The sequence below is a fragment of the Strix uralensis genome, chromosome 15 (assembly GCF_047716275.1).
Source record: "Strix uralensis isolate ZFMK-TIS-50842 chromosome 15, bStrUra1, whole genome shotgun sequence".
NCBI lineage: Eukaryota > Metazoa > Chordata > Aves > Strigiformes > Strigidae > Strix > Strix uralensis.
In genome coordinates this window covers 240,072-266,481 of record NC_133986.1, presented here as the reverse complement: position 1 = coordinate 266,481, position 26,410 = coordinate 240,072, and the positions used below count along the sequence as shown (strand labels likewise).

Genomic DNA, 26,410 nt, shown 5'->3' with positions numbered 1-26,410 from the left:
AGAGAAATATTTCCTTTATCCACTTCAAATATTGCAACTCATTAGCTAAGAAGCAGCTGAAAGCATCCATTTTTAGGAAAATACATGAACCCTGTGGGTGGGGCCTGCATGGCTGCTCAACAAGATTGATGCATGTGCATTCTGCTTAAACTCAAGAGGTGTCAGAAAAGACAGAAACAAGTAAAGGCTTTGTCATGAGGTACTCACTGAAGTGAAAACTTTAGACTTGACTTTGTGCACTCTTGCAAATCTTCACAGATCATAAGCAAGTTGCAATTTTCAAAGGCACGTTAATGATGGTATTTGGGAAGACTTTCACAGAACAGTAATGCATACTGCATTCCTGAAATGATTAGTCACCAAAATACTCCTATGGTATTCACGCAGAGAAAATCTTACCATTCTTTAAGATGGTTAAAATACTTCCCACAAAAAAATCAGCCTGAAACAGAAAATTATTAGACTGAAAAATCTCTGAACTGAAAACAGTGTCTGAAAGAAGGAAGCAACAGCCAGTTGCAAGAAGTGATGAAGGAACAAGTCTCGCACTGTTACTTACAAAGCAAAAGAAGTTACTGATGCGCACTGCTGACTTTATTATGCTTTTTGACAAAAGCTACACCAGCAACGTAAACCCCCAGTCTATTTGGTAGATAAAATATGCCATCCAGCAGTGTACATAGCTGCAATTTTTTATTACCCCCCCCCAAGTTCTATAAACAGAAAAAGACGTGACCTCAAGTATGCTTTAAATTCTCAACACCCAAAAACCAGAGGGATGCGTTGGGGGCAGGGCAGGGAAGTTGGTTAAAAATAAAAGATTTTTCATGAAGACTTCATGAAGTTGCCTACCTAGAGAGCACTCCTATATTTTTCCCCTCTACTAATATTCAAACAAATAGAATCTTCTGAGTGCTGTTACTTGTTTGGAGAAAAAAATGCAATGTTAAAAGCTAAGTTTTTATGTCAACTCAATCTAGCAGCTGGAAACAGGAGTCTCCCCTTCGAAAACTAGAAATCGAATGACAAAGAAACAGCAGGTGGGATTTAGGCACCTGAAAGGGCATGCTGCCATGGAGCAGAAAGTGAGTTTGGGGCACTTGAGAACTCTGGCAGCTGAGACGATAGCATGAGGAGATCCCATGTAGTGGAGAATGTGGCAAGTAACAGCTGGAAATTGCCATTTAAGGAATGACTATACCACTGTACTGCTGGACAAATTAAAAAACCTGCAGTGACAGTAGCAGAAGCTCCTTAGAGAAAACAAAGATGATGCTTAGAGGATGATTAACAGGAAATGGAATAAAGTTTGTAATAGCAGTCATGGAAGAAAACTTACTGTTATAAAATGCAATCTGGAATGTGCAGGAAGAAAAAAACGGGAAAGACAGACAAGAAAAAAACTACTCCAGACATTCAGCAACCTTGTGATTGTTCATCCTCCTTGCACAGACAGCACTGAGAAGTTTGAAATAATACCCATTTATTTAATTTGAAAAGAAACATTACTTTTATTTTTAATACATTTTTAAATAAATGTACAAAACCATAATTTTATAAAACTTACAAAACCAACAAATAAAAACCAATCCAGAAAGGTAAAACAGCAAATGATGCATAACTGCACAATACTGAAACTTTCCTTAAGGCATTTTACGCAACTGCATTGCCATGTTTGATAAAGCTGGACCCCAAAACTAGTTCAAGTATGTCAGTACAGTAACACAGTTAAGGTTTTTCTGAATTAAATACTGGCTGCGTTAGGGTCCTTAAATAATTGATATGATTGCAAATATCAGTAATTTCCCCAAACTAGTCTGATTAAAAAAAATTTGTAAAAAATCAAAATTAGTACCTACAATTAACATTCTGCTTAAATACAGTTCAACTCATTATTAACATGCACTACAGCTTTCCAGGTCTCGGTGCAAAAAATGCCTGACATAGATGGAAAAACTGAGTCCAGAGAAAGTTTTTTCAGAGGACCCAAGTATATAGCCTACTAATTACGTAAAGGCATTTGACAGCTGTAAGCTCAAAAATAAAAACACAGCAGAATTAAGGCTCTCTAAAATCTGTTCCCACAGGTACCTGTATCATAATCTTTTCCAGTATTACACTGGAAATCTGTAGCAGGGACAGAAATGAAATCTAGAACCTGTGGATGCTTTGATCAAATACTTTAAGAGACGAGACATGGACTTCTTTCTTCATCAACAGCACTTACCTTTTTCAGTATTTTACCACTGCACTGAAACACTGATTTCGTGCTATAATCGGTCAGATTGACTTTTAGTGAATAAACATAACAAACTTGCTTAATGTTAGGCCCTTCTAAATTTCTATGTGCTTTCTCCTATAATCTTAACTCCTTTTACTGTATTTTTCCAGTCTCTTGTAAAAGCAAGCAAAACATAATTAAACAGCAATTCCCACCACATTAATCATCCACTGTATAAAATGGAAACAAGGCTGAAATACAGAACAAAAACCTCTACTAAAAAAATCTGGTACAAGATTCAGATAGAGGGCAAGATATGCAATTTAATAGCAAATTACACAATTATTTTCTACATAGCAAAGAAGTGTTGTGAATTATGAACCACAGGCTCTAACCCTGGCCCTGCAGAACCTAATCAAGGCTGACAGAACTGTCAACTGCATAAGCATGACATACACACTCCAAGTGGCAGCACAGCAAACTTGCAGAGACTCATGGTGCTCAAAGCAGAGGTTTGCAGCCAAACTCAAGGCTCCCTTTTCACTCTTTTTGCAGTATTCCAACCCTTCTGTTCCACCAGAAGTACATCCTGATTATAATGCAGTTCAAGACTTAATTCACTGCCACAGACTTGACATTTCTTCACAAAAAACATATAAATGCAAGACCAAATTTATCACTGCCATAACCAAGCACAACTCTTCCAACTTCAGTCAGAGCAGTGTGAATTCCATTTAGCCTCACATCATTACTTTATGTTCCAGCAGACATTTTCCCCCAAAGTCATCACCGTACATTCAGTTTACATCTACAAATGGTGAATGTCAAAAGTATTGTCAGAGATCAATGCTTGCATTTTATAAAAAAAATAATTGGATTAATCAGTGTAAATTAAAGAATGTTTACAAACCCTCACACTAACTAGTATTATGAGATTATGCATATGTGTGCAATTTCACACTGTGGGAGTGCTAAGGATGCTACAATTTTAGTATGGCACTTAAAAAAATGTAGTCAGATCAGAAAGCCACCCACCAAGAAGTCCTACACATGTGGAGCAGACTCAAGTTGATCCCAAATACGACTGCTAACGTCAGGTTTCTTGAACATATTAGAGAAGAAATTACTGGTTAATCAATGGAGGTCAGAGTAGTGCCATTAGCATACTGTCAGCAGTGCCGACAGAAAGCTAATTACACTCATGCTGCAGCTCTGGGACAAGCACCTCATCTGCAAATGCCTAGTTCAATGATCACATTTGCCTTGGGCAGCACTATTACAACAGCATTGCTTCTAAGTAAGCTACCCCAATGACCAGCACAGCTTCCTGAGCCAGATTTGAAAGATTTGGGCATTTTCTGAGGAATCCAATGCCAAAAATCCTGCATGGAAGGCAACAAGCAATTGAGATCCATACAGCCATTTGCAGAGGTACACAGACCAGAACTTAAAGCTTTATTAAAGTACAAAAAAGTGTACTAATGTACCTGCTTAACGATCAATGCACTAAAACAATTATTCTTAATACACTGCCATGTAGATTTAGCATGAGACAGGGCCACATAATCTGTACCCAAGCATCAAATTCAAGTATGACTGAAAACACCTATGGAATACTTGGAATTTGGAATATTTGTATGTGTGCCTAGAACAGCTTGCAGGAGTACTGCAACAGGGACTATGCAAACTCACCCACCAAAACAAGCCAGCAAATTTCTCTGAACTCAGGCAGTCTTCCTTGCTCAAAGCTAAGACACATTTCTTCTCTCCCAGCCAAACCTGTATTACCAATGCTCAGGCATACATTCTTTTCTAAAAAAATAAAATAAAATAAAAAAAAAATCCCATTTCTTTATTGCAGACTGAATGGTAATAAATTATTTTTAATAGTCAAAAAAGTATGGATAAATAATTATAACATGCATGCTCAGAAACTGAACGTTGGGCCTGAGATCAGAAAAAAAGCTAATCCTATGGTAGGTCATCTGATTTTCTGATTTATACTTGAAAAAAATTAGAACATGATTAACAAAGCTGAAAAAAAACCCCAAACAACAAAAAACCTCACTTTAAATAATTTTTCAGCACACATGTTAGTGAGATAAAGCACTAGATTTCAGTCCAAGTGGATTTTCAAGTCACAAAGTGAGAAACAGACTTAAATCACTTAACCAATGAACCTGTTTTTAAAACTACTGGCTTTTGGGATTTGGTTTTTACCATCAAGTGTACATATACACAAAATACTGGCTATATAAAGAAGGCATCCAGATGACACATGTCAGAATTGTATTCAAATTACTCCTATCTGCAGTTAAAAAAAAAAAAGTTAACTTCTGAAGCATTTCAGGAGGCTACTTAATCCTTAAATCATAAAACCTCTGGTTATATTGGCAATATCGGTGTGTGTTTTAAACAAAACAAGGAACATTTGGTGAACAGGTGAATACTTAAGGGCTAAAAATCTGGAACAAAATTGAGACCACCTTTTTTTATCAATGTTTTACTTCTCTGTCAAACAGACTTCTCTTGCCAAGAAACCACAAACGTGTCTAATTTACATCACCAATCCTGCAAATCTGTTGAGACTGCCAACAAAACAGGGAATTTTGAGTGGGTTGTTTTGTGTGGTTATGAGTTAATTAGTAATCTTATAACTAAGGTACAGATGTATCAATATTAGCCATGACAGTTAACAGCAGTGTTTTAGTCTATGCTTGTATTTCAGGAACTAAACGGACAGCCTACTGAATTGCCAACCTTTACCCTGAATTGCAAAAAAACAATTACAAATGTAAATTGAAAAACGGTACATCTAAATATATTGTAAGAAACTCTGTGTAATACCATGTTAGCTGAGTATGAATATATGACGATATGGGCAACATCAACTAACTTGCAAATACAGACCATCTTCCAATTCTAGAGAAGTCTGTCATAAGAAATTAAGTCCAAGAGTATTAAGCAGGTAACACAATTTAACCCTCAAGAAGTGTACACAGAGGAAAACATTCAGCAGACAATAAAACATAGACTGAGGGAAGCACTAAGTAGTTGTAACTTTGATGTCAACTTTGAAAATTGCTGAACTTGTCGGAACTGTAAATTCCCTTCAAAAGTGAGAACTTCATTTATTTAACAAGTGTTATCTTGGTGGAGTAAAGCACAATCCCACTACACAATTTAAAAAGTAGTGTAACCCAGAAAATTTTAGCAGACTGTCACTGGAAGCACTCACTTTAGTCCAATTCTGGTTTTGAGTAACTCATCAACAATTCCTGGTGCACAGAGAGGACCAAAACCATATTCCCTTAAGTAAATATAACTAAGGGCAGATCAAGTCACAGATGTAAGGTACAGGCAGAACCCCATAAACCCCACTGTGCCATGATGGGTCATACGGCTTCTCTCCCTTCCCCACCAGAAGCGTGGTGTCCATGGACAGGCACCTCCCTCAGATTCCTCTTTCCCCTCAGAACAGTACCTATATGCACACCTCTATTTACAAGAACGTGCATTTCAGGGCTGAATTTTCAGATTCCAGAAGAGGCCCCATTTGTTGGGATTGTGATCCATTTTGAGGATCCATAAGTTAAACAAGTAAGTTCGATCTTTTGTGGCACAAGGACAGGCTCCCAATTCATGCTCTGTTTACCTGGTGCACCCATTTCCTTGCAGCAGAGGAGACAAAAACCAAAACTGCCCACCTACTAATGCAGAAAGAGCAGAAAGCATGTTGCTGAGCTGTAGAAAAGATGTGACAATATATGAAAAAAGCCAGTGGCAAGGCAAAGGTTGGCCTGGGACGCTATGGTATGTACATACACGTCAGAAGCAGCAGGAGTTACAAAAGATAGCATGGGAAGCAGAAATCATGGGGATGGATCAAGGGTACAAGTCAGAACGCAGACAGGAAGAAAGCAACAAAGGAATTGGACAGCAAGAGCACCAAGAAGTTATCTCCTCTTCACATTTGCATTCTGTCCATTACAACGCCTGAAACTGGAAGAATTGCCCTTACTATCACAAATGTGCTGTTTGCTTTGTGTGTGGAAACCCATCCAAATTCAGCTGAGCCCTATGCTTTGGAAAACAAATAGTTTCACATGTGACAACTAAGGACTCCTCAGAATCTAATAACAGTGTTTCTCAAAGACTCCACCTATGCTGAGCATGCTTTAACCCAAAACTCTTAAGGCCAAGACTCACATGCAACAGCAAAGGAAGATCAACATCCCGCACTCTAAATGAAGCCCAATTATACTGTAAGAGAAGCAACCCAGGCCAAAACTGTCATCTTTTTAGCTTTATTTTAAAACAAAATCCATACATTTTATTGAGGCCAATACATAAGTTTGCAAGAATACACACACACACGCAACATTTTATGGAATGACCAAAAAAGATGGTGTCCAGGGAGAGACCATTACCACCACCAAACTTAAGCTGAGGAACCCTCACCCAGTGGAACTGCTGCCGAGAAGGCAGCCTGCAGACAGCCCATGTACGCACCAGCAGCTGCGGGCGAGCACAGCAGCAGCCTGCTGTTAAGACCTCCTCGGCTGCTCAAACTCTACCAGTTCCCTTCTCCTGGATAGTACAGGACAGCAAAATGCGGGCCAGCAGCAGTCTGCTGAGCTGTCGTGGTACATAATTGGATGCATTCTAGAGACAAAACCTAATTTACAGCCTAATTTTGGCACCCATTATCAGGGAATATTCATTGCTTTATTATTGCTGCACCCGTCTCCGCTGAGAAAAGGGATTGACAGCTCACGACAGAAGTATGCTGACGGTTAAGCATCAAAGGCTACACAGGCATGAAGACAAGAGTGAAGCCCATGTGACCTACTAGCTAAAGAAATTTACACTTAAGCATTTGCTTTATTTGAGCCTCTAATATAAGACAAAGTAACTCTTCCTCAGATAGGATACTAGAAATGAAACATTATTTCATTGCAATAATGAGAATAGTTTATGTAAATTATGCAATTTGAAATACATCTCTCAAAACTGTATTTTTACATCAAAGCTGCAATGTGTTATCAAAACAACCATATTGACTATGTATTGCTGTTCCATTTTCTGCAGTGATTCAGGTGAATAGCTTCTGACATATATACAGCTTGAAAGCTCAAGCCTTTAATGCATTAAATACAAAAAAACAAGCCACAAAGCCACAAAAACATGGTTATGTTGTATGCTCCCATTCTAAAGCCATATAGCAAGTACACTTGCACAAAGAAGCTAGAATATACTATATACATACTACTTCTCTTAAAAAGATCCTAGTTAAGGACAAATTTCATTTTTCAAGTATGATCACCTCAAAGCTAAGACAGAAATATCTGGTATGTAGTCCGCCAAGGCATAACATATTTACAACACCCAAATCAGAATCTTGAGAAAACTGACATGAGAAAATGTTTTCTTTGAAGGACTGTAAGGTTGACATCTATGTATCACTGGAAACATGAATAACGGTCCTTAAAAGTATTGGTATCACTCTGCATATAATATCAAATAATTCTTTGGTAGCTCAAACCATTAAAGAGATTTTACAAGTGGAGCTGCTCAGCTGCAGGCTTAACAGAAAATTTAACTTGCATCAAAGTCATGTTATTTTCTCTTTACAAAAAGCAGCTCAAGTAAGACCTTATCAGAAATTTTTTTTTAAAAGTCTTTGCGTTATCGCAGGTAATTTTTCTAGAGGAGTAGCTTCTCGTTATCCTGTTCTATTAAAAGTCCTAGACAAGAAAAGCTGAAGGAAACGACAAGATAGAGCAGACTGTAAAATACTTAAAATGATTTTGCATGGTATTTTGGTGTTGAAAGAGATGAACTAAAATAGCTGATTTCACTGGCTCCGTGCAACGACCTTCTCCCGTGTTAGCACGGCAACAGCCGCGCTCACTGCCCTACAATACAGCAACGTTAAAAATAAGCAACTTTGTGCAGGAACAGGGAATTACTCCTTCCCGAAAGAGCGCGTACCAGGCCGCACGTTAGGCCGAGAGAGCTCTGAAAGCAATTGCTTTGATGCCGTTTTGCAAGTTTGCCCTCCATCAAAATGGAAATATCACGTATAAAAAAGAATTAGTAAAATGTAAAAATAAACTAAACCCGAATTTATGTACGGGGAGCGCCAGCAGCGAGCACCGGGCGCCCCGGGGCGGGAGCAGAGCACGGAGCGCGCCAGGATCCCCCCGCCCGCCGCGCTGCCCGCCGCCGCCCCCGCGCCCCGCCCGCGCGGAGAGCGCGCCCGCCGCCGGCAGCCCCCGCCCGTGACGCAGCGGCTAACGGGCGCCCCCGCGCCCGGGCCCGCGAGGGGGGGCGGCCGGAGCGCCCAGGGGCCCCCCGAGGGCCGGGGAGGGAGCGGCCGCGGCCGGTGCCGTGCCCGGGCCGGCGCGCCCCGCGGTGCCCGGGGTGCCGGCGGGCAAGTCCGGCGGGAGGGGGAGGGGCCGGACCGCGCGGAGCGGGCGGGCGGAGGAGCCGCGGCTTTTTTCGTGTGGGTCGGTGCCGGCGCTGCCCGGCTGCCCCCGCTCGCTGGCCTTCGCCGCCTTCCTGCGCGCGGCGCGGAGGGCGAGGCCCGGCTCGGCGGCGCGGCGCGGCGGCCCCAGCCGGAGATGGCGGTGGTTAGAATAAGGCACACTGGGTAAAAACACATTTATATACTAACCTCGCCGAGAAATTTTCCAACAATTCCTCCGTCCGACCACCATGCACCAGGACAGGAAACGGCCGCCTCAGCGCCCGCCCGCCTCAGCACCGCCCCGAGCCGCGCGGGCGGGCCTCGCGCCCAGCGCTACCGCCGCTCCCATTGGGCGCGCTTCGCCGCGCGTCACCGCCTCCGCTCGCCATTGGCCGCCTCCAGGCCCCGCGCCAATGCCCATTGGCTAGGCGCCCGGGGCCCCGCCCCGCGGCTTCACGGCGTCTAGCTTATGCTGGGTTCGGGGCCGTTGCCGCCGCCATTTTGTACCGCGGGGAGCGAGGCGTTTGTGCGTCAGCGGGGGAGCGAGGGAGCTGGGCGCCATTTCCTTCCCCGGGGAGGGTGCCAGGCAGCAGCGGCGCCCGGGGACGCCGCGGGCCCCTCGACGGGGGCCGCGGGGAGAGAGGAAACGAGGAAGGAGAGGCGGCTGCCCCTGGCATTGCGGCCGGCCCCCCGCGGTGGGGATAGAGCGGCCTGAGGAGCCGGGCGTTTAGAGCTGGACCGCCGGGCGCCAGCGGAGAGGGACTCGGGCCTGGGCCGCGGCCTCCAGCCCCGCCGTCGGGGGCCTCACAGGCAACCTCGGCACTTCCTGCTGGGCCCGGGGTGCTGCCGTTCCCGCGGCAGGCGGTGCGTGGGGCTTCCTCCCTTGGCGCTGGGGGAGCCGGGGGCGGGAGGCCGCTGGAAGGGTGCCGGAGTGCGGTGCCCGTGCCGAGGGCCTGCTCGGGCAGGGCTGGAGGAAGCGAGCACCCTGCCCTTCTCCTGCCTCCAGGCGCGTTATCTTCTGCTGCCATTTCAGCCCAGCTCTTGCAGATACGGGCCCTGGTTCTTAAAGCTCTGCTTGAGAATATTTATCCTTATGTGATTTTTAGACGTTTCTATACCTAAGACTCCAGCAAAAGCTCCACAGGCAAAAGCTATTATGATTATTTCCGGAAGACCCAACTGTGAATTAACAGGACCTATCACCATTGACAGGACAACAGGCCCAGCTCTATAAGGCTTGACTTTTCTGAACGTGACAGATTAAAAAGCATTTTAAGTTTTTTTTTTCCTGAAACTTCAGAATAATAGTTACAAATTCTTGCAGTCATACTGCCAAAGACAGCTTATTTGCAAATGGGCCTAATACAGAGCGATCTTACTAATTTCAAATTTTCTTTCCTGTTTCTTAATTGGAAACTTTTGCCCAAAATACAAGTTACAGCCCTCAGTTTGATTTCAGGTGCAGTAACTGTGAAATACTGAAAATTCTATTTTGGGTTTACCAACTCCTTTATGTTAATAGATTACTTGTTAACATCTTTATCAAATGCTACAACTCGAGGTTTTCCATTCTGAAATGCTTTACATTTCAAGTATCAATATCTGAGAATGTCTGGTTATAAAAAGCAGAAATACACAAACAGATGATGCACCATTTAAGTAAACTACACATTGATTGCAAAGTAATTTATAATCAGTGCTGCAACACCAGATGAAAAGCTTTTCCATGTTCCTCATTCTGGGTATGTGGAAGGTCCTACAGAGCACAGGGAAGAAAAAATACCAGCTCAAGGTACTCAACTCTCACTTCTATAGTCCGTAACATCATCATAGGAGAGCTTTGGACCTTGTAAGCTTTTCTCAAATTTTATAAAAATTTTTTAAAAAAGAACTTCCAAGGTTCCTTTTTTTTAAAAAAAACCAAACCCAAACTTCCACACCATTGAGCAGAAATGCGGAACTGTACTGCACTTCCCAAATAAGTTTTTTAAAATAAACAAAATGCCCGTTTCTGCATAGATTTTCAGAAACAGTGTTCATCCACTGCTGATCATATACCAAAGATAAAGAATTAGTACCCAAGCCATGGAACACTGTTAAAGACTTAACCAGCATACAAAGTTTGGACAAGTGTTACCTGAACTTGGCCACATCTGTTAAATCAAAACCCAGACGCAGACAACGCTGGGTCTACCACTGACTGGAACAGTGTCCTTCCCCCAGGAGCCCGCAGCACCCACAGCGGAGCAGTCCCCTCAACTGTGCTGCTCAGCAGCATTAGCTTCAGTCCCTTGCTGAAACTCCAGAGAAGGATGCAGCCGTGGATCATGGTGCTGAACACACACAGCCTCAGCGGGAGTATGACTGCCTGCAGGATGAGCTGCTGAAGTACAGTGCTTGCAGTTCTTGAGCAACATCTCAAGGGAGGTACAAGGGGACAAATTCAGGTCCAGGAGGTGAAAATGGATAGCAAGAGTATGAGCAAGGACGTATGAGGAAGGACTGAAAGGAAACTTGACAGAAACATGCAAAGAAAATACGCTGAGAAGCTTCATGATGTTTCTATTCTTCTAGAACTGATAGTCACAAGAAGAGGAAATTTCCTTTAGAAAAATACAACTTAATCTACAAAATTTATTGGGTATCAATAACTAGGCACAGTTAAAACCATCTGCAAGTTTATTGTCGGGTATTCTGTAATTAATCGACTGCAGACTTCTTGAATTTTGCAGTAGTAATCCTAGGCTACAAGAGATTTGAACAGCTTTGCTGCACTACACTGACACCTATTAATAATTCTTTTAAGATAGTGATTCAGAAAAAAAGGGTATTAAATTTACCCAGTATGTGAACATTTCAAAAAAATAGTGTATGACTTAAGCCTTTTGTATTCTAACACAGTTAAGAGAACTGTGGTTGTGCCTAACATTTCTGCTTGAAGAAATATTTGAGAGGAAAATACAAACCTTATAGCTATATTAACTAGAACAGGACTCCCACGTAGTGTAAGAATACACCTACATTCAAAACACCACACTGAAATAAGTGAAGATAAGGATTTGCTTTAGATGTTTATTAATCCAAGGAGATCTTCCATAATAGAAAAAACAGAGGCTTTAAATTTCCCAGCTCTTCCTTTAGAGTTGCATTATCCTCAAACACAGAATGGATAAGTGCAAGTTCTAAGAGGAAGATCAATTTTAAATTTGACATAAGTGTATCACTGAAATTGATATATTGCATCACAAAATGCACTATCACCACCAACAACAATGCAAAATTGTTTTGCAATTTATATAAATACATTTCTTGGAGCAAAGGAAAGCGAAGTTCTAGATCCATTCTTAAAAAAAGATGCTCCTTGCTAACCCGTCTAGCAACACATAAAAGCACCCTTGAAGTAAGACTGTATTCCTCACACCAAGATAAAATTCTTCCCTTGACTTGTGACTTGAAAAATATAACTGTTCCAGAAGTGACAATGGCACTAAATTGGTGATTTTCCCCTCATCTTTTTCATCTGCTTTGTATATGAGCCTTCCTCACTGCTGCTCTGTCATATCTTCTGTCATGAGACAAGTGTCTCACCTGTCCTAAAAGGTTCTCTTACATTTTGTGGGATGCATAACAAGATAAGCAGATACCCAACAAGCAGATGTTCAGAAATGATTTATGTCAAACTGGGCATTTTTCAAGGTCAAGGAATGCACAGGAAAAGGCATGCTGTAATTATGTCTGTCACCCTTTTCTACAAAAATAAAACCTTGTCTAGAGGTTATCTTGAGGCCAGAGTACACCTGTACGTGCTCATGAGTTACACATTTACAAAAAAACCAACCCAAACAGTTCTGCTATATGTACTTGGCCAGTCAGCTAAAGACTCAGAAGTACTACTGGGGTTCTCATACCATTACTATAATGGATACTCTGATTCAAGCTTTTTCACATCAGGTACAATATCCATCCTTTTAGGTCCACAATTTGCTTTTAAAGTATCCCTTTGGTATCTGGCTAGGGCAACGTGGCATTATAGTCCTGTCTTAGTCTCTCACATTAGCACTCTGTGTGCAGGTGATGCATTTGCTCAAGAAAGGCAGACCAGAGAGGGGTGACTGGAAAAACCCATTACACCTGCCCAGAGAAGTGCTAGCGGTTGTGCAACAAATGGAAGGCAGAGCATGGTGCTGGTCAGCTCATCAAGGAAACCCCAAACCACGAGTTCCTGCTACTCTGCTGATGCAAAAAACCACACCACACAAACCAATTTTCTGAAGACTGCATTTTGAGTATCATAATATATATATGTGCATTTTTACAGATATAAACTCAGTTTATTTTTAACCTGTATTTAAATTTTGGAGGCTTACATTAAATTAAGGTAGCTTGTTTACTATCAGTTGTAACAGCAGGTGACATTTTTATATAAAAACAGCCAAAATTAAAAAAAGAAAACAAACCACAAACATTTGATTTAAAAGACCTGACACCAATGATCTCAAGGCAAGATCAAAAACCTACAGATTTTTGCTTTTAGAAAAGAAAAAGGGGGCATTTAAGCCAACCCCTTCACAGCATCTCCCTGCTGGCTTCTTCAAACAGTGGTTTTTAATAGTGGTCCCAGAGGGAACTGTATTTTGCCTCTCCAGCTAAAATACTAGTTACTATAGCAACTTTGAAGGAAGAAAATTGTGGCTTCAAAAATGAAAGATTGGCAAAACTTCAAATACACTGTCTGGATCAGGCAGACAACAGCACACACTAATGCTGGGAGTGAATAAAGAGGGGGAATGAAATACAAGAGTAGTGCACCTGCACTAACACATGCTAAGAAAAGATTATTTTGCAAAATTAGGGGACATAACTGCATTCATAGATCATAGCCCAGATTAGCCAAATTGTTGTCTTTTTAATAGATTGCATATATAGAAGTTTCATCCATATACTTCAACTGACTCTTAAAAGCAGAATTTCACATCTTATTTGCCTGCTTTAGAGAAAATTTTTTCCTCAGTGCTTACAGTACACATTTGTATCCAAATTTCACCTTGTACAGTGAGATCTTTAAGAAAAACAAAGGACACAGAGGGCGTTGCTATTTTTTTTTTTTTTTAGCAGCAATGAAATATCACTAACCCCTTTTTACATAACCGAATTCAAGTCACAACCAGAGGTGACTGCACCACAAAGTCACCAGGTACAAAACTGCTAGTTCATTTTAAATTAATAACTTGAAATTATTTTCCCCAATACATCCCTTATTTTTTATTTTTATTTTTTATAAACAGCAAACACTTTGCTATTTTTGTACATAGGCTAGCAGGCTTGTTTCAATATGAAAGTGCTAATTCATTTACAGATTTATCAGTTATGTAGTGCTACATTAAGTGTCCGATATTCTACATATGAACAATCTTGATAAATGGAAATGATGAAGATTAAGTAAGGCTGATTACCTTATTTACATTAAAAGAATAGACACCCAATAGGAAGAGAGAAAAGGGAAATAAATTGGGCAAATACTTATACCGCCACAGGTGTAAAAATTAAGTCTGCCTTCTAGCTTTACTGTAAATGAGACATTTTAAATAGTCCTGCAGCCCATGCCTATTTTTTTCCTCAGAAAAAGAAAAGCTGCCTTCATGACATCCCCTCTTGATTTCCGATTTCCAAAGTGTGTCATTTGAAGCTTTAAACTCAGATTCTTCCTATCTTCAAAAAACCTCTGGTTTGCTTTCCAGTATTAGGTTGCACAATCAGGTCCCACTTCTGGGGCTTTTGTCCAATTTATTTGTCAATTAGTTTAGAGTGAGTTGTAGATAACATGAACCAGTTCTGGAACCACTATTGGGAGGAACACAAGCTCTTCACTACAATCACACAGTAGCAAGAAAAGTGATAACTCAATTCATTCCTGGGGCAGGGCCTCCAAAATTAAATGAAGTTGGCACAACTGGAGCATTGAATTTGTATCCTCCATGCTTTTCAATCATTTTGGATTCTAAAACAAAACAAAAAACAGAAGGAAGATATTTTAGTGCGTGTATAGGGGGGAAGACAGTTTAAGATTTTGTGACTGACCATTTTGAGTCTCCCAGATACAGGTTTTACCTGGGGTTACCCAGGAAAGTAATCAGCACCCACAAAGTGGAAACGTGCCAGGCCCCAAACAACAGATGGACTGATTATTTATTTAAATTTCTGAGTATTGTTATAGCTATGCTTAAATGAATTTATATTTTAAAAAGCCCACACTTTAGCTTTTGGACACAAGTGTGTAATTTTCACATTTCAGAAACAGGACCTGCATGAATGCTGGACTTCTTCTAAACTTGCTAACAGGCACTCGGTTCTTCCTGATTAATAGACTTTTCAGTCAAATCAATAACAGAGCACATGTACAAAGAAGCAGTACACAGATATTAGCTAAATTTTCAGTGTTTCTATCTCAATTCAACAACATAAGCAGAAATAGCCACTGAAACACCAAAAACATACTTTTTAGTACACACGTATTTCCTCCCCATACACAAGCAGATAGAGTTTAGGTTACTAGACCATATAACAATTCTCAGAGAAAACTACCAATATCACTTTTCATTTTCAACCAAACCCTAAGACCTTTAGGCATCTGAGGTCCACATATCCATCACTGTAACTAACAGTGATAGTTAAAGTGTCTGGTTTTACTACCTGCATATTCCGTCCTTCTGAGATTGCTGTAAGACTGTTTGTTTTACAAACTCTGCTATATGGACAACTGAAAATTAGGTTGGTGAAAATCAGATAGAAATGTGTGTTTCCATCTACACATTTCTATAAAAATACAAAAAAAATTCTATAGAAATCTGTATTTCTATCTATCTACCTTTACTACAACCTAGATAATGCAGAAGGTTTATATATTATTCCCAGCTCAAGATAACAATGCTTATTAATGCCTTATTTCCAGTCTAAGAGCTTTTTACCTCAAAATAGTTGCAATCTGTCTCTTTCTGGGAATATGGGACAGCTCGTATTATCTAGAGGATCTACATTTTGTCTGTTTCTTTGGAAACAGGCCAGAAAAATGTTGCCATGGCTGATGAAGAACAGGAGGAAAACATGACCTGGGGTGCATTGCTTTGTTCTCTCCTTAGCTTATGGAAATTCTTCTAAGCTATATTAATGGGAGATAATTATATTCAAAATCCTTCTAGCAGGATGACCCCATGTGTGGTAGGTAGCCTAAACGGAGTATCAGTACGCTCTGACAGTATGCAAGAATTTCCTGTAAGGATCTACTTGATTACGTTGAACTTCACAATCTGAAATTAACTTGCTCTATGAAATAAGCAGCTGAAAAAAACAACAACAAATAAAGAGAACATTCTTTTTCATAAAATGCACAAGTAGTATACAATTTCATCAGTGTGATGTCTAGTGCTTGACAGGGGTCACAGTGAAACTATTTTATAACTATTAAAAGTGGATCATTCTGGACACATACAAGCTTTGTGAGGTAATTGAGGCTGTTTTCTGACAAAAATAATTTATAAAATGTGCATTCTTACTACCAATCTTTTTACTGAAAGGTTTCTGAACTTCTATTTTGAAGTATTAATTGCTCAGTAAGATGCAGGATATGAGACTGGACTGATAACTCAAAATTCAGCTTTCATTTTAGGAAGTGATTTATATTAGCTTACTCTCAAACACCTGGGAAAACTTGCAAAAAAAAAAAAAAAGGAAACTGAAGATCTGCCTGCTTCCTGTATTTTTATATCTATATTGTCTGTATTGAAGAATAACAATCTGCAATATTTAATAGGCTTAATGATGTAGCTTTACAGATGGATATTACTTCCATAATTTGGTATTTTCCCACCCATAGAATTGTTGTCTATCCCAGCTGGAGTAGGTCACATCAGGAAATAATTTATCAGCCACTTAATGTGGTTATTACCATACCTAGAGTTCATCCACCTTCAGGTAATCAAATCAATTGTTTTCAAATCCAAGCAATGATGACAAATACACTTTTATGTACCTGGCCACTACATTAAGAAGTTTCTGTAATTCCTTACACCTGTGCTATGCCATACAATTTGTGCATTGAGGCTTTGTGACCTGACAATCTTAAAAGCTTTCAAACATCTCTGGAGTGTAAACCAACCCTGCTTTGATGAAGACCTTACCAGGCTTGAATTATAGCCATTTTCTGTGTTATGATTCTTGAGCACATAAACAGCATTCAAACAGTAAAAGCAGCAATTAAAGGTATAAAGGGGGAAAAATACCATGTGCTGCCCGCCTCTGATCTGCCAGAGTTGCTATGTCCTGCAATTGTTTTCTTTGTTCTTCATTAAGACCCTGTGTCAAAGCTTGGTACCACACAGGGTTACGGTTCTGAATTGCTGCAAGAGAAAGAAAACATAAGCAAAAGGAAAGTGTTTGTTAAAATGTTCTGTAACTCAACGCTTACTCACTCACTACCATTTTAATCAAAATAATAATCTGTTAGGATTACATAATTCAAGACATGAAAAAACAGTAATACAACCTCTGACATCTTTCCTCCCACCGTAAATTCATTCAAGCTTCTCCCCCTGCTCTGAAAGTTTAATGATGGCTTCCCTTTTCCAAAGGGAGAACTTGTTCAAAGCACATATTGGAAAGCCTGTTTGGAAGCTTGCAACAGGTTCTGGTTTATAATGGTATACACTAAAATTAAGTTAAAATATAACTTGTTGGCTAGCAAAGGAAATAAAGTTACTTACTCTGAAAAATTGTTTTAAATATCTGATATTCATCAATAGGGTTGTCTTCATCATCAATAATTGTGGAATAGCCTTCCAAAGCAGTCTCTTCAGCATCATCTTCTTCCCAGTCTTCATCATCTCCATCTTCACCTGCCTGTTTTGCTAGAATTTCTAGATATTCTTGACCGTCTTCATCAATGTCATCTTCATCACTCCCCAATTCCTCTGAGTTAAATATCACACACACAAAAAGTTTCTCAAGACCAGTAAGAACAACTCTTTAGGAAGATGTCTGATTAAGCAAAACAGGCAATGGAACTGCTAACAGTATAGTGCAGACTGGAAAGGTCTTCCTTTCTAGTCCTAGTGCCATGGTCTTCCCCCCACAGACACTCTTCCCTCACACCAACTGTGTGGGAAAGAATAATTTTATTGTCATAAAATGTATATAGAAAAATGTATATACAGATAGTTTGGAACAGCACTCAATGAAACTGTAAGCAGAGCAATATTCATGCTCTAAAGAAAGTTTGAGATAATTTGATGAAAACATTTCTAAAGTCACATCCAAAAGGGCTGTTGAAAAGAATGCTTGAGAAATACAAAATGTAATAGTTTGAATGATATATAATGACAATAGTCTGGAGAGTCCAGAACTCAACATGAGAGATCAAAAAGAAACTGGCCTTTAAGTAGATAGATGAAAACCAACAGATATTCCCCTGAGTGTGGAAAACTGTTCCAAACAGTCATTCACAAAGACACCAAGCTGATGATGAAAAGAAAAACAGGAAACAAGAACTAAAAGCTTAAAAAGAGTATAGGGAAAGGTGGAAGAAAGAAGTACGGGGAAGTTGTAGGTTATTTTGAACTTCACGTGAAGATGGGAAAGGACATGAAAGTTTGTGTAATGACTGTATGAAGAAGGAAGTTATGAAAGCTGATAAAGCTGAGATTACTTTAGTCCAGAAAAAAACATATTAGAAAAAAATAAATCACAAGAACTGTCATTTTCAATACACAGCTAACACGTCAGCATCTCATGGTAGAGTTTGTAATACATAGTCTAAACTCTACAACGCATTAGAGGGATTCCTGGAAACTCCTACTGACTCTTACCCCTCGCTCAAATGGGAAATGTTCCTCAATAATAATTTCTTTCATCAATGAAAAGGTCCACACACAAAAGCTAATTTGATGTGACTTTGAAGACACTCAGCCTAGGAAGTTAGTTTTTAAGAGGGACTGGAAAGTAAGTCAGATATACTTGAAAGTTGTTAAAATATGTCTAGTGTTCTATGGCAGCTTTTGATTTTTAGAATCAAAACTCAGAGGAATTACACAAAGGAACTCAGCATCTCCATCAGAAAAAATGAAAAATACAAACTAACAGCCATGTTTCAGTTTCCATACCTGTTTCCTCGTCTTCTTCAGCTTCATCATCATCATCGCTGTCATTGTCATGCTCTGCATGACAGGCATATGCTCTTTTCAATCCATTAAATAAAAGGATAAAAGCTGGCAGGATCTGGCCAGCAACTTGATTTAAAACCTGTGGTATTTGCTCCAGATCAATAAGAGCACACAAGCCAAGCACACACATCTTTCTATCATGAAGTCTACAAAACAAAAGAGTAAAAACGTTGCAAGCTTTGTTATGATTTACAAGCAGGTAATACAAAGGTGTATCACAGAGAACAATCTTCAAAATTAGAAACACTCACCCCAAGAAACAGTCCACATCATTAAGCCACTGTGTTATGAAGTGATTAGTGACAGGCTCCACATTATTGGGAAAACGAAGATTTTCCAATGTGTTTAATAGTAAATGAGGATTGTAATACAAAGCAGCTATGGCAACCTGGAGGCACATTGTTCGCAGTTCACTTGTTTTCACTTCTCTGGTTAATCTCTCTAATGCAGCTTCCACAAATAACGGTATGCACTGAAGAGTGAGAACCATTACAAATTTAGTGATCAAAAGTAAATTCTGTAGTTCTGTATTTCACAATGAAGTTGAGAAACAGCATAAAACCAGTCTGGAGCATAAACACAGAGGGCATAAAGTGGGAATAATTTTAAGTTGCCAGCAGAAGTCATATAAGGATTAAAACTTTTCACCTTTTCATTTCATCTACTCCATGCACATGGATTTTGTGACATAATGCACAGTAGATGCAATTGCTGGTTCTACAATCTTGTGTTTTAAAAATGAAAACTAGAGGAAATGTGTACACTAGGAAGTCCAGAAAAATCAATGTAGTCTTTTTCAATATTCACAACAAAGTCAAGAGATATTACTAACATTCCAAGAAAACAGCTATTCAAAGGGTTAGTTTCTTCAGAGGTGTCATGCTGTAAAAAAAAAAAATTGCTATAGAAGATGTTCTTTCAAATAAATTATAAATTAAAAGTTTCCAGGGACCATATCAGTATTAAAAACCATGCAAAGAATGTTTAAACAGCTATTATACAGTACTTATGTACACAGCAGAAGCACACAAATTCATCTCTCAGATGCCAACTTCCATATGTGCATAATGAAGTTCCTGGTTCCTCTACAACATTAACTGGGATTCTAGGAATTCCATTTCCATTCTTATTTCTTTCACGGAATCACAGAATTGTCTCGGTTGGAAAAGACCTTGAAGATCATCCAGTCCAACCATCAACCCAACATTAACAGTTCCCAACTACACCATATCCCTCAGCACTATGTCGACCCTACTCTTAAACACCTCCAGGGATGGGGACTCCACCACCTCCCTGGGCAGCCCATTCCAACGCCCAACAACCCCTTCTGGAAAGAAATGCTTCCTAATATCTAGTCTAAACCTTCCCTGCCGCAACTTGAGGCCATTACCTCTTGTCCTATTGCTTATTACTTGGGTCAAGAGACTCATCCCCCCTCTCTGCACCCTCCTTTCAGGGAGTTGTAGAGGGCCATGAGGTCTCCCCTCAGCCTCCTCTTCTCCAGACTAAACCCCCCCAGTTCCCTCAGCCGCTCCCCATCAGACCTGTGCTCCAGACCCTGCACCAGCTTCGTTGCCCTTCTCTGGACACGCTCGAGTAATTCAATGTCCTTTTTGGAGTGAGGGGCCCAAAACTGAACCCACTCATCCAGGTGCGGCCTCACCAGTGCCAAGTACAGGGGTAAGATCCCTTCCCTGTCCCTGCTGGCCACACTATGTCTGATGCAATCAGAAATTTCAAAATTTCAGAAAAATTTCAAGGCTATTAGCTTGACAGATTGAACAGTTTTCATTAATTATTCACTACAATTAACTTAGAATATAATTAATCAACTTTTAGATGCTCCTAAAACAGTAGTCTTCCAGATTCATAAAAACACTTGACTTCTGAAGTGTCCTAAATTCTGGAGACAAAACATGCAGTAACAATCTCTGAAGTGCTGTTAACTGAGTAACACTGAAGTAGAGGACAAGATTATTAGTCACACTAAGCAAACTTCTCGGAACAGAATTCATATTAGTACATAATCAATTCATATTTGAGAATAAAATATTTTTAAAATATTAGTTATAGCAACCAAAGTTGTTACCAACCTGATCAATGCCACGCCCTTTACACTGAAGAATTATTACTTCTAACAGCTTTGCTGCATGACATTCTGCATCTTCTCCAGCAACTCCTGTAAGGACCTGATAAATAACAATTACTGTTGGCGATATCCCTTTAAGTAGTATTTTCTGTATACTATTTTGTTTTGAAAAGCTGATATAAATTTACCCACTCTATTAGAATGTTAGTATAAACATCCATCAGTGAAGCACCCAAATCTACAGCAATGGCTCAGTACCACAACTAGGCTGGAACTACTGAATGCAGGCAAAACTAATCTACATGTTCAACAACTCTACGGACACAGCTTACAACAGTAACTGTATAAGCATCAGCTGCCATTTTGCAAAGGTTTATTTCCATACACAGAGCAAAAAATTTTCTTATGCATTCATGTACTGAATTTTGTAAAAATTTACAAATTTGGGATATCCAGCGGGACACCATGCAATACCCAAACCCCAAATATTCACTGTGCTCAGCTAATAAAACACTAATGATCAAGAGGTTGTAACAGGCTAATTTTCTTTTTTATATATAGAAAACGGTCAAGTACTTACAATTAGCCTGGTTGCAATTTGTTTTCAAATAAAGGCTGGCAAGAGTTATTCACTAATACTATTTAAACATCTTCAAAAGAATTACTCAGGAAATACCACAGGCAGGGCAGCTGACAGTTCACCATAGTTCTTATAAAGATACAACACATGATATCCAGAAGTGGAAAACTGAAATCCCCACAGATTACTATTAGAGATTATAAAATATTAACACCATCTTATAAAGAAGTATTCATTTCCTCACACAGGCCTAAAACTCTGGAAAGCTTTACATTCTACATATTGACTGGATAATGAAAGCCCAGTTGGCAGCTACCTGTAATACACAGGAGCTGAGAAGCCAAGTTAAACATAGAAACACAGGCCAACAGTGACTGGACAGAGTCAGAACAACTGCACTCTGCACCCAGCTTTCATCACTGACTTGACATGAACTTGGGAAACTAACTTCCCATTCCTATCCCTCTATTTTCCACCTCTACTCCTCCTGTTTTAGCTAATTAAGACCTTCAGCATACATATGGTATGTGGTATCCTAGCCATAGCAAGGCTACAAATCTCAAATAAAAGAAACCATCTACCTTTTGCAATATGCGCTTGTTCTGCATGTCTGTATGCAAAAAGTGTATTACACAAAACACACATGCAGAAAACCCTAGGTTGTTTAACCTGCTTTTGTTGTGCATGATTTATTTTTCCCTTTTAGCAAAAGCATATATCTGAAATTTAATGCAACTTCTTTAAATTTCTCTGCAATAACTTAGTAATCTGTGAAATCACAGAGGATGTTAAATAGCATAATGCTTTAAGAGCATATGTCAAAATTCTTCAGATTCACAGTCTGCTGTTGTGGGAAAAAGTACCCAGTTTAACAGTGCATTACTTCAGAGATCACAGTTTTGTTATCACAAAGGAAATCTACTTACCTTCTTGCACATACTATAGATCATTTCAAGGTATTTTGTGTCTGACAGAAGCGTATCTGTGTCAACAGTAACATAATTATGCAAGAGAGGCATCATGTCTGTATTAAAAGAAGAACGATCACAGGATTGTTTGCATGTTTTATTAAGGCAAGCTGTTAAAATCAGGCTGAAATTTATGTATTAATAAGTTAATTACAGTTCTTGCTTAATTTTGTCAAGATAAGCGTGCATCTAGTCATAGATGCCTCAGCAAAACAAGTCCAGTTGCAGCAACAGCATAATAAAATACTTCAAGCCTAACCTCATTTCAGTGTTCTCTGAACATTTCAATCAAGATGCAATTCATTGTATGGTTGAAATCACGTATGAAACCATTTGGCTTTCTGATTTATTTGTATTACTTACCAGTAAAATAATCAAAGCCATCCTGCTGAAAGACTTCAAAAACAAGAGGAAGAAGCTGCCACATTTGTGCAGAAACTTGCTGACAGGTCAAACTATGAGCCAATGAAAAGATCTCCTCATAGAACTCTAAAACAAACAGAATCTAGGTAAATTTAATGCCAATTCCATACACTTAAAAAAATAAGCCAACAAAAGTACAGATACCTAACACATGCTGCTGCAAAACTGTTCCAATCACTTGCAAACAGATCCCTTCCAGCTGCTGGGTAATCTGCAAAAAGGAGATTTATAACTGTTGTCAATACTTTGGAGTTGAAATTAAACACTTTTAAAAATAAAATTACTCAAACCGTTTCTACTTATACAATATAGTCTTCTAAAAACAATTCCAAATTTCTCACATTGTGGAGCACCAAATGTATAAGAGCAGCACTCTTAGACAAGGATTTGTAAGATGGCTTTTAATAAGAGGTGTGTTTGGAATATTCTTTGAATATTGAAAGAATCTCATTATAGGGTACCCTTTAAAAAAAAAAAAAAAAGCCTGACAGTAATCCTATGCAACAGTTCAGTCCCATTAAAACACAATAAGTAAAGGTATATATCGAAGGGGTAAGCACTGGAAGTTGCAGGAAGTATTTGCTGTTGTTCTGGAAAAGTCAATTTTTAAAAAACGAAACCAAAACCAAACAAATACCAAACCACCTCCCAAACCTAGGTTAGGATGTTCGTATGGTATGTGGACAATCAGCCTAAATGCTGGTCTACAGATTCAGACACTCTGCCCAAATAGTATTTATTAGTCCATGAAACAGCTAACAAAACAGTCGTTAACCTGTTTAGGGCACTCACCTTACAAACGGACAAATAAGGGTTGAATTTCTGGTCTTAGCTATGCAGAACAGGATTTGAAACTAACCAGCTAAATACCTTATCTCTTGGAACACTGGTCATCCTGTATGAGATGTCTCCAAATCTAAATATTTACTGATCAACATTTTACAATTGAGCTTCTTAGGAGTAACATATTGTTATGCAAACTTTTCATTTAGATAACAAGAATTTGCTAACAAAAACAAGTACATGGAAAGCTTGCTGAGCAGCTTGGGCAACAAGTAAATGAGCCCAACTGGTCCTTGTTTTATTGCACAGCAGCACTGGATTCCGCCCTTGGCCATTCAGAATTTGTATTATACTGATTCCTTAGAATCTTCAGAGCCCCGAGAGTACCATTTATTACTGAACTGTCTAGGCCCTAAAAAACTATAATGTATATATCAAAAAAGAGCAGTAGACTTTGTAAAGGATTTTAATCAGCAATACCATCTTTTGAACAAGCTGTACTCTGGACAGAAATTAGTTCACTCAGCACAGCAAAACAACAAAAGTTTTCATCACACTGGAGAAATCTACAGTGCAGATTAGACAGGTAAAACACCCTAGCATTTAGCATAGCCACAACAGCTGTATTTACAGACACGGATTCTGCTGCAGAGAACAAAGTCAGCAGAGTCAATGTTCAAAGCTAACAGAAGTACTATGTATTTCCTTTGAAGGGCAGACCTCATGAAATCAGACGTTTTTTTTCCAGCCGAGCTGACAGAGCTCCATCTGTTAGAGGCAAGTTGCTTCCACTTATCTGAACAAGAACCTGGATTCTTATGGGAAATACTGCTACACATGTTACGTGAGAAATGTGACCCACTCTGTTAAAACTTTGCTGCATGACAAGTACTTCACTGTTTTCTGTTTTAAAATCTTTTTGGCTGAAAGGACAGTTTTTCAGGTAACAATGTCAGGAACACTGGAACTACAAAAGACTTTCAGTGTCTTAGACAATATATATTAGTTTTAAAGTAACTTTTACTTACTTCCTTGTGGTCTTCAACTACACTGAGAAGAGTATCAATAGTATTCAAGATTCCCATTGCTGTCACTGCTTTGTCATCACTGCCCTCCTCATCTGGTCCAGTCTGGATCACCTGGTTAAATGTCATCGCCTGCACGTAATAGCAAAACAACCCATAAATATGTCATTTAATGAGGACAGGCTTGGAGATGAAGAACAACTGTGCAAGTCTGGTATTTTACACAGTTTAAGGAGGACTTCTGCTAAGAAAACATGTATGAATATTAGAAGGTGACTGCTCCATTCCGAAGTTTGTTTTCAAGATTGATAAAATTTGAATGTTAAGCCATGTGAGCTGTCATCCTTTATCTGTTCACAAATAAAGATACAAATGACATTACTTTCCATGCAAAAGAATACAATTTCTATGAGTAAGTTTTTCTAACTCAAGGTTTAATTGGTAGCTGAAGTAGACTGGACCACTTCGCAGGCATTCCCAGAGAGGACATGCAAATAGTTTAGTTTTAACTCCAAAGCAAGGGCCTTTAATAAGGAAGCACTGAGGTGACCTCTGGTTTTGAAACCATTAGTAAAACTTGCTAGATACGCCATTCAAGGTCTGAATCCTGCAGATTCAACTTTATTTTCACATTTCATAAAACATAACATTATTTTCACAGCAACTTATTTAAAAATCTGCTCTTTAATTTCCCATTTTAAAATGGAAAGCTTAAGTCAGACTGTAGAGACTACCTAAAATGTGCTACCAAAATTCATTATTGACACTACCAGGAGAAAATAAGTACAAAGATTTCTCAAACATTTCTACAATTGTTCTTTGATGTTTTCATTTAGTTCAAGTTATGAAGCCACTTTTGAGAAAAAACAGTCTAAATGTAGAAGAAAATTACTTGTATCAAATACATTTAAGCATACTGGAGTAACAACAGCTATCGATTGATGGACAACTACCTTAATTTTAAATACCAATCTTTCACATATTGAACATCTCTTCCTACGTCACCAGAAAGTCTTACCAGATGCTGTGTCATTTCTACTGCAATTGGGGTAACTTCTTCACTATATTCACAGATCATTTTCTGAATCACATTAGTAAGATCATCATTTTCAGTCTCTCTTATAATATGAAGTAAAGCTTGCATTACAGGTCTAATAAATGGAGTAATATATTCTTTAGCTGTAAAACAAGTGGAAATGTTTGAATTTACATTCTTACAAAACTACAGTATCAGTATAAGAAAATCAATATACACTTTATTAATATTTAGTGCTTCGACATGAATATGCCAAAACCATGGCTAGTATAAATCATTTTAGCAATACCAACATGCAGAACAATTTTTTAATAAAAATGTATACCAAGAGGATCACAACTAAAGTATGAAAACCTGAGTTCTACAGTCCTGATGGAATGGAAGATTACTTATCAATGCCAATTTGAGTGGGAATGGGTACATAAGCTTTTTTGTCTAATTAGCTGACGTATTTGATACAGAATTTATGTTTGCTTTGTGGCTTTTATGTCAGCTTCAGGAATAGTAAGCAATGTAAAGCCTGCTAGGATAAAGACAATTTTTTTTTAAAAAAAAATAAATTTTAACATGAATTAATGTATCCCGAGACAGATATGCTTATA

At 39.1% G+C, this 26,410-nt stretch overlaps 2 protein-coding genes across 4 annotated transcripts in view; both read right to left on the bottom strand.

Annotated features, from left to right (window-relative positions):
- The window catches only part of ZNF143 (zinc finger protein 143), a 42,784-nt gene extending 33,773 nt beyond the window's left edge, over nucleotides 1–9,011 (bottom strand). For both annotated transcript variants that reach the window (XM_074885160.1, XM_074885161.1), the window contains exon 1: nucleotides 8,901–9,011. The gene's annotated coding sequence lies outside the window, so the exon portion shown is untranslated. The remainder of the gene's footprint in view (nucleotides 1–8,900) is intronic.
- Nucleotides 9,012–11,745: 2,734 nt separating this feature from the next.
- Nucleotides 11,746–26,410, bottom strand: part of IPO7 (importin 7) — a 38,343-nt gene continuing 23,678 nt past the window's right edge. For both annotated transcript variants that reach the window (XM_074884708.1, XM_074884710.1), the window contains 11 exons: nucleotides 25,791–25,951; nucleotides 24,776–24,904; nucleotides 23,109–23,175; nucleotides 22,905–23,030; nucleotides 22,500–22,597; nucleotides 20,998–21,093; nucleotides 19,156–19,376; nucleotides 18,845–19,050; nucleotides 17,450–17,656; nucleotides 16,970–17,086; nucleotides 11,746–14,691 (listed from right to left, as the gene is read on the bottom strand). In XM_074884708.1, coding sequence (XP_074740809.1) covers nucleotides 14,594–14,691; nucleotides 16,970–17,086; nucleotides 17,450–17,656; nucleotides 18,845–19,050; nucleotides 19,156–19,376; nucleotides 20,998–21,093; nucleotides 22,500–22,597; nucleotides 22,905–23,030; nucleotides 23,109–23,175; nucleotides 24,776–24,904; nucleotides 25,791–25,951 — 1,526 coding nt within the window. In that variant the 3' untranslated portion in view covers nucleotides 11,746–14,593. The remainder of the gene's footprint in view (nucleotides 14,692–16,969; nucleotides 17,087–17,449; nucleotides 17,657–18,844; nucleotides 19,051–19,155; nucleotides 19,377–20,997; nucleotides 21,094–22,499; nucleotides 22,598–22,904; nucleotides 23,031–23,108; nucleotides 23,176–24,775; nucleotides 24,905–25,790; nucleotides 25,952–26,410) is intronic.